At 54.6% G+C, this 8,161-nt stretch overlaps 3 protein-coding genes across 3 annotated transcripts in view; 1 reads left to right on the top strand and 2 right to left on the bottom strand.

Annotated features, from left to right (window-relative positions):
• The window catches only part of PHACADRAFT_214134 (uncharacterized protein), a gene marked incomplete at its 5' end in the record, with an annotated part of 6,172 nt that extends 2,757 nt beyond the window's left edge, over positions 1–3,415 (bottom strand). The window contains 5 exons of the mRNA XM_007401580.1: positions 49–819; positions 874–2,164; positions 2,222–2,679; positions 2,919–3,236; positions 3,295–3,415. Of these exons, the coding sequence (XP_007401642.1) occupies positions 49–819; positions 874–2,164; positions 2,222–2,679; positions 2,919–3,236; positions 3,295–3,415 (2,959 nt within the window). The remainder of the gene's footprint in view (positions 1–48; positions 820–873; positions 2,165–2,221; positions 2,680–2,918; positions 3,237–3,294) is intronic.
• Positions 3,416–3,897: 482 nt separating this feature from the next.
• PHACADRAFT_265118 (uncharacterized protein) lies at positions 3,898–5,211 on the top strand. The gene has a single exon (XM_007401579.1). The coding sequence runs from the start codon at positions 5,024–5,026 to the stop codon at positions 5,189–5,191; it is 168 nt and encodes a 55-aa protein (XP_007401641.1). The 5' UTR covers positions 3,898–5,023; the 3' UTR covers positions 5,192–5,211.
• A 413-nt stretch (positions 5,212–5,624) lies between these two features.
• Positions 5,625–7,061, bottom strand: PHACADRAFT_106317 (uncharacterized protein; the record flags this gene model as incomplete). The annotated part of the gene is made up of 8 exons (XM_007401578.1): positions 5,625–5,778; positions 5,838–6,015; positions 6,070–6,125; positions 6,174–6,494; positions 6,556–6,697; positions 6,761–6,858; positions 6,914–6,933; positions 6,996–7,061. The coding sequence occupies 8 exons, from the start codon at positions 7,059–7,061 to the stop codon at positions 5,625–5,627; spliced, it is 1,035 nt and encodes a 344-aa protein (XP_007401640.1).
• Between the last annotated feature and the right edge of the window lie 1,100 nt (positions 7,062–8,161).

The raw sequence follows: 8,161 nt of genomic DNA, 5'->3' as shown, positions 1-8,161 counted from the left end.
AGATGTTGTTAGCACGATGAAACATTGGAGCGCGACATGTGAACTCACGCCCGGCAACGTCAAGCAGGGAGCCGGTATCGTCGGCGAACATGTCGTCTTCGTCGTGTGCGATCATCGTGCCCACGTCCGACGAGCCCTCGTGCCATGTCGGGGTGACCGGCTCGTTTGGATCTTCCGAACGCGACCGCTCCGTGTTGAGCGACGTCTCAGAATGCTGTTGCGACCCATTGTGATATATGGTCGAAGACGCGTGGCCTGAATCTAATGACGGCACAGTGCGTAGTGCCGGCCTCGAGAACGCGAGCTCCATGTCGACGACATCCTCTGCCTCGTGTGCTGGGTTGCCAGAAATAGTGGCAGTGTCATACAAGACAGTACTGCCCCGGGAACGTCGCCACTCGATGGAGCTACTGTATGCGTTGGTCCCGATGTCGGCTTGGTCTCGTCCAATGAGGTAGAGGTGCTCGAGTTGGGAGGCAGTAATGTTAAGATTTGTCTTCAGCGTCATCACCAGGCCCTCGACGAACTCATACTGGGACACGCTGTCCGAACCAGGATGCTGCGTGTGCTGGTCCCATTCTCGTGGCGCTTGGACAGCCTCGAGAAGAGAGGTAGCGTCGTCGTACAGCGCCTGGACGGCGACCTCGAGCGTGCGAAGCAGGAAGCGCGCCTTTTCGACAGTCTCTGCGTACGGGGGCGTCAACGTCTCCGCCCGCACGGCGTCGACGTCGACCTGCTGAGCGACGTCAATGTCGCCCACGTATGCGAGGATAGATGACAGGTGTCCGATGAGGATGCGCCCTTCCGATTGTATGCGCTCTATTTCGGAGGTTTTAGGAATGTGAGCCTCGGAGTTAGGATAAACAGACGTACCGCTCTCCATGCTGCGCCAAGTCGTCAGGAGCGCGGTGAGCAGGCGATCCATTGTACCCGCTACGGTCTTGAGCTCTTTAACTACCTCGGGGTCGAGGATACGCCTGGGCGACCTTCTGTCCTGCGCAGACGTTACATAGCCAAAGCCCTTCCAGTCGCCTGCTGAGCCTGCGCCAGGGAGGCCAGGGCCGACGTTGTTCGGTAAAAATACACCGAGTAGGCGCTTCGACTCCGGAAGTTTTGTGGGGTGCTCGCGCTGGTAACGATGCAGTTCTTCCACGAAGGCGACGACCGAACGCTCGAGCTCTGAGGCATCAGACTCCATGCGATTCGGTTTTTCGCCGACAGAGAGCGCAGGATCGTACTGCATAGCGAGTGCAGAGAGGACCAGCTTGGAAAGGGTTCCAGCGACCTTCCGGTGCGCCGCTTTGAGGTGCGTCTGGAGTGCCTGCGATGATGACGCAGAGCGAGAGTCGCTCGAGGGACGGGGGTATAGGTAACTTGGTATATGGCCTGTGGGTGTTGCAGTAACGTAGAGTAAGTTGCGGACTGTGGTCACGACTTGCAATACACGGCTGTTCACTTCTGTTGTATGCTCTGGGCGCCTAGCGTGGCTAGTGGACTTGAGGAAGTCGACAACAGCAGATATGGACTCTCGTACATGATCCTGCAGCTCGAGAGGAGTTTCGGGAAGGTTAGGTGAGAGTGAGTGCTGCAGAACCTTTGCCAGCTGCTCAGCAGGGGTTAAGTCTGCAACGACCGATTGACCGTGCATTACGCTTCCGTTGTGGTGCGAGCCGTTAGTAGGTTGCATTATGCTCGCTGACGCCTGCGCACGAGTTCGGCCAAGGGGCTGAACGTCGGAGTCGTCAGAGTAGGTGCTGGCGCGATCAGTCGTGCTGTAGCTTCGCTCTCTCCGAGAGACAGACGAGTCCGAACGCAGCCGAGTCGCCAAAGGGGGAACATGATTAACGGTGTGCGAGCTGGAACTGGTGGCGTAATCGTAGGCAGGTGGTGCATGGTCCGAATGCGGTGCTTTCCATGAGATCGTCCCGTCGAGCTTGTTTAGGTAGTAGTAGGACAAGCCGTCGTCTGCCAAACGACGCACCCAAGGCTCGGGAGTCTGAGATTGTTGAGGTATGCCAAAGCTTGCATCATGAGACACGCCATTGGATCCGAGTCGCGAACCAGACTGTCGCACCCCCACGGCAAGTTCGTTGTCAGTGTCCTCGTCAGTTTCTGTGGGAAGGTCTTGCGAGTGCTCGCCGGTCTGCGTATTGACATAAAAGATCTACGCACGTGCGCTCGATGAAGTCAATGACAGAACGAGAAAGCAGGCTCGACTCACGCGTCCATCTGCCGATACCTCCGGCACCCAGAAGTCATGCGCCTGTGTTCCACCCCTGCTACGTCCGTTCACCACACCTCCCCTGCTACTCGTATCGGTGTGATCGTGTTCAGACTCTGGCTCGAGCCAATCTCCGTCATAGTTTGATTGTGTCAGACTCTGGCCCAGACTGTGTGCCATATCGACCGTAGTGGAGTCGTCGCCCACGCTCGACTGAGTGACCTCATACTCGGACGCACCCAACGCAGTTTCGGCCTCCTCGTACGATATGACGTTGACGTAGTTTGACGGAAACCAGCCGCGCTCGTCGCCGAGGAGGCCATCCCACCAACCAGACTCGAGGCGGGTGAGAACTTCGATGATATCGCCGCGGTGAAAGGAAAGCGATGATGTGTCGTCTGTCTGATAGTCGTACAATGCTCGGCAGAAAAACGTCTGAATGAATTGTTCATCGCCGTCTGCTTGCTGATCAGCGGATGCAGTGCCAATCAAAAGCAAAAGAGCGTGATGAAAACATACCCGAGAAGATAAATAAGGCTCTGCATGAGTGCCATGAGAAACGGTATCCACCTGTCTGCGGAGCTCAATGCCCCATACAACTCGTGCAGAAATGGCACTCACGTCGACATGTTGAATCGCGCAGCCTTGAAGAGCCCGGCTATCACATAGCCTAGGACAGCAGACCCGACAGCCGCACCTCCGACGGCGCAGCCTGCAAACATGAAAGCGACGAGAAGCGCAAACGTGAGTCGCGAGCGCCGTTCGTTGTGCCTGTACTTCGTCTCGCACGGAGACAGTGCGGAGCTATCTGTCGGACTCGAAGACTCGGGCGCGGACTTGTATGTTCGCAGAGGCAGCCCGGACTGCGGTTGGCCCTTGCGGGGCGTGAAGAGCAGGAGACGGCGCGCGCGCGACTGCGGGGTGAAGGCGATATTCAGAAACACATACGTGCCGCAGAGGGCAAACGCCGGCGTGTAGAAGATCAGCGTCCAATACAGCGTGAATCGGAAGATGTCTGAGAAGGTCAAGGAATGAAGGCTCGGGTGGGCATCGCAGGGGATGCAATTACGTACCGGTTGGGTCGTAGAGATAGCGTCCCTTTGGCTGCACTGGATTCCTATTGTGGATGGGCTCTATTTCGATGAGGAAGTTGTACAAGGAGGGCCATGGCGGTGTCGGCCGCTGGGCGGACATGAGAGGAGGGTCAGAGGGCGGTGTTTCGGCGCTATCGGGAACAGTGCTGGTGGGACTTTGTAGCTGCGACCGCTGAGTTGCACACCGTGCTCTGAGAGGAGTTCATCGGGCACGGCGGCGTGTCTGTGGAGAGTCTGGATCCGGAGCGATATCTCTGAGGGGACTATGTGACGCTGCTGTTTCAGTTCGCTGCGGAAGGTCGAGAGATGGAATCAATACAGGTTGCCCGCCCACGTGGCAGAGGCTTTGGGTGCAACGGCAGAGCAGGCCAAAGCCGCCCTCTTCACTCTCGCCTTCATCTCCCTCTCCGTCCCCCGTCGGCCGCCAGCTTTCGCTTTTGGACGTCGCCAGCCGTCTCACAGGCTCCGTGTCCCGACTCTTTCTTCGCCATGGACGCCACGGCCTACGTCGCACAGCGACATCCACAGCCTGCGGCGACTTCCACGAGCATAGGTCAAGGGCTGGGCGGCGGCTCAGGCCTGGAGAGGTTATAGATTGTGGCCAACGGTCATCGATATCGTCTGATCAAGCATGTTCCAGGCTATTTATCCCTCATTTATTATCCTTGAAATCAAGACTACGTTACGCTGCGTATATATTCTCAGCGTCTCTTGTAATAGCAGCAGACTGTGACAACATCGGCACTCACGAGCACCATTCTCATGGTTCACGCAGGAGAGTCGCTTGCTGTTTGGTATGTGTGGGACCACCCTTCGATGTATGTTGATGTCAATTGTGGGCAGGCGCGTCTGAGGTCGGGCGTCATCGTCCGCAGTGTCGCACACGCCAGAGACAAAGAAAACTTAATCAGTACAGTAGGGAAAAATGCTCAAGTAGTCTATAGCACAACGCGTTTACTCATCATTTTACTGCAGTCTGTCTGATATATTATTCTTCTTTGCTTCCTACTAATATGCGCTGAATATGCGGAGTTATAGTGGGTCACGATGCTGATTCCCGAGAGCTCTGTCGTACTCATTCACCTCCAGGTTAACGTGTATGTTATCTTTAGTGTCCACACTAGCCACCTGAATCCGAAAATAGCTTTCTCTTTCTCTGGGTTGTTTCGGGGGCTCTGGGGCACGTGAGGGCTTCTCACTCCTATTCGACGCGCGTTCCCACTCCCAGTGTCTTCGGCACGCAGCACATGGCCCCCATCAAGACCGTTATCCTGGTATGTGTTCTCAGCCCTTCTCGGACCACCTTTTTGGCGACCCTATTCGGATGTGGCGCCGCGCCCATAGGGCTACCGTACTTCGGTGGCGTTGATGCACAGGCCATCGAGCCCTTCCAATTCCCAGGCCGCCATTCGCGGCATGAAACCCCCGCGGCAGAAGGGAGAACAGACCGCGCTGCGCTTCAATATTGAAGCTTGAAGCTTGAAAGGGTGCACAAGGCTCGCGTATCACGCTTCCAAAGCGTGGATGGGCCACGATCAGCTGGCCCAGCATCAAGGCGGCTCCCACATCAGCTCACGAAAGTATATATACCCGCGCATCCTACTCCCTCTTTCTTCCTTATCCTGCCGCTGCTCATACTACAAGCCTTCCGCAAAAACATTTACAACCCTCTCACCAACCCAAAAACAAACACTTGATACTCTTCACCATGTGCGCCACCGTGTTCTCCGCTGCTGTCAACGATACTGCCGTGCCCACGAACGCTGCACGCGCTGCCATCAGCCAAGTTCCTTCGGACAAGGGGAGCAGCGGCCAACCCCAGTGCTGTCACTGCGGCTGGCGCGGTTCTCACGCTCCCAACTGTCCTTTCAAGTAGACTTGCGATCTTAAAAGTGCGTTGCATGCCCATTGTGCTCGTACAGCGGACAGCCTGACTGATACACACGTAGCTCTGCCGTTGACTTGCTAGCATGAAAGTGGCCTCTACTTGACATGTAGACGGTTTCAAGACTCCTTGAAGGAGGACCGCGACTCCGCGTCTGCATGAAGACCTGCGGGCTGCGCCGCGACTGTATCTGTGTTTCAATGCTGTGCACTTTTGCTGTACTCTCTGTTCCATATCGAATCAACTACTCACCCTTTTTACTCAAATAACGATGTGTGATCCCAGTTTCTCTTTGCATTACATAAGCCTCGCCCCCATAAAGGTGTCATGAAAGATTCCGCCCGCAGCGCCTAACAGTCGCGGAAGGTGCGCCACGACGTTGGCGCTTGTTCAACAGAATATTCTACAACTCTTCCAGAGAAAATCATCCCCAGAGGCGGCTGGCCTTAGGGTCCGCTCCGTGGTACCTATCGCCCTTCACCTCGTAGTTGTTGATAATTTCCCAGACCGCATCGGATTCTTCCTTCGTCAGCTTCGCGTCTGCGGAGTATGTGTTCTCCAGCGTGCGCTTCACGTGTCTGTGAGCGAAGTGTCTGTTTCAGCTTTGTTGAAAGGTGCAAGAAAAAAGATTGCATACGAGGATCCAGGAAGAGGGATTACTTTGTCCCCCAAGGAACTGACGAATGCAATACTGAGTCGAGAGGTTGTAATGCCCTTCTTCTGTGCAATTTCGGTCAGCTTGTCGACCAAGATGAGGTTGTGCTGGAAGTATTCGGGGTTGCGGAAGCGCGTTAAGTGCCGCCGCACGTCTGCCTCTGCAGAATTCATGGTGTTAGCTAGTGCTGAAATATACGCTGGGCATCGCAAACCTGGAAGATCCTCGAACTTCTTGATCTGGCCGGTTAGAAAGCCACGTCCGAGAGGCCTGGTTCAAGTCAGTCACTACGCCGGATATCAAACCATGGCTACTTACGAGTATGCAACAACAGCGACACCGAGCTCTTCGGCGGTCTTGAGCACATTTTTCGTTTCCGGCTCAATAGACCACGGGCTGACCTCGATCTCGACCGCAGCAATCGGATGCACCGCGTTACCCTTCCGGAGTGACTCTGCGCTGCACTCAGACATGCCGATGTGGTCGAACAGACCCTCCTTGACGAAGCCAGACAGGATCCCGATGGTCTGCTCGACACTATAGTTTGGGTCGACGCGGGCACACTCGAAGAGGTCAAGCCTCTTGGTACCGCGCAGAGCGGTATTAACGGCAGTCACGCTACGCCTGAGGTTTTCTGGGCTACACACACATAAAATCAGTTTCTTGATGCAGCATATACCTTATAAAAAAAACTCACGACGAGTCAGTGACAGGGAAGCCCTCTGCCTTGCCACCACCCTTGACTGAGAGGAAGGTCCTCTCCGCATACTCGGGATACTTTTCAAAGAATCGTGCCAGGAGCTCGAGGTTCGCCGTACTAAAGTCTACCGCATAAAACTCGCCTGTACCACAAGTAGCATGCTGATGATCTCAAGAGCAGGAATACGGCAGACGGCTGGACACACCGCTGTTCAAGAGCATTTTGACACCAGACGGCATAGCGTCCACGCCTGCCTTGATGGCTTCGAAGCAGATCTCGTCGGGGACGGGGTTCGGGGTCCATCTATTGTCTGGGTTAGAAGTGCGGTCGCGGGCTTAGTCAGCGTGGTGGTACGAACGTCATCATCATAAGACCATGCTAGCAAGTAAAACTGTGTCAGATTTTTGACTCAGCATTTGATTCAGAGCAGTGGTACCTACAGCAACCTTGCCCACCGTGATGTGGGAGGCGGTTCCGCCGAGGGTGATAACGCTTTGGACGGTCATGTTTCTGTGGTTTTGAGAGGTGCAGAAGAAGAAGAGGGCTATATGTCGTTGCTGGCAGCTGGCAGAATATTTATACGGGCCATGGATGCTGCGAGTCTCACGAGAGGGCTCGATATCATTGGTACGGCATGCTTGCTCCCAGGGAAAATCAATAGGATTCTATAGTTGTCTCGCCGCCGCCGTGCGACGATTCGATCCGTGCGCGGCCACCGTGACAAATTTTGCCGCTAGCGACAAAGTACTACCCTTCACGCTCGCTTGCGTGTTGCCGTCCACTACGCGTCCTCCTGGCAGCAACTTGACTAGTTGATGATGACGTTTTCAGCCCGCCAGATCCTGCAATAGTCTTCTGCTTAGTACTATAGTGTAATCAGAATTGGCAAGTACTTGCAATGTTCTCTCGTTGTGACCAGCGATTTGGATATAGCATTGGAAGTACCAGTGCTACATGGTAGCGTTCAAATGAGTTCGAGGCAAAGATTGCCCGCACGAAAAGGTTTCATTCGAAGTCATTCTACTGGCGAATCTTCCACAAATTGACCTCCAAGTCCTCTGCACTTTGATGCGTGGGCTGCCTTTGCCACTTCAATTACTACACGAGTGTATGTGACATCTCGCTCTACCATACACCGCCGTCGTGTACGTAACTGACGGTTTACAATCAAAATGATCGAACAAACGCCTGACTGGTCTGATGCTACTCGGCGGACAGCCAGGAGTACAGGCGCGAATTCAATTTGCTAACCGTTAAGTCTCTATTTGTGCCTGACAGGCTAGCCGTTCGCCTAACAGATTCCTGAGCGTGAGGAAACGAGCTCTTCCAACTTGCAACCGTAGCTACGAGCTTACTTCCGGCTAATAAAATATTGGAAGCTTCCTGAGGGCAGTAACTAACCTTACTTGTATCTTTGTTGCATCCAAAATATTTTTCTCGCCACGAACGAAGGATGTGTCCAATGAAACGACTGACTTTGCGAATGCTTCAAGCCTTTGAGCCGGGGACAGCTTTGAACTCCGCTGATGCTCGGCATGCATCGGCATTCCCTCGGTGTGGTTCAAGCGCTTCTTGTCTGCCACGTCTCTTCCTCTCCCATCCTCCA

The sequence above is a fragment of the Phanerochaete carnosa genome (genome assembly GCF_000300595.1).
Source record: "Phanerochaete carnosa HHB-10118-sp unplaced genomic scaffold PHACAscaffold_13, whole genome shotgun sequence".
Lineage (NCBI taxonomy): Eukaryota > Fungi > Basidiomycota > Agaricomycetes > Polyporales > Phanerochaetaceae > Phanerochaete > Phanerochaete carnosa.
The sequence above is the reverse complement of the archived record's forward strand: the minus strand, read 5'-3'. Positions and strand labels throughout refer to the sequence as shown.

Coding starts and splice junctions, on each gene's coding strand:
- PHACADRAFT_265118 (XM_007401579.1), top strand. CDS start 5,024: ATGTGCGCCACCGTGTTCTCCGCTGCTGTCAACGATACTGCCGTGCCC.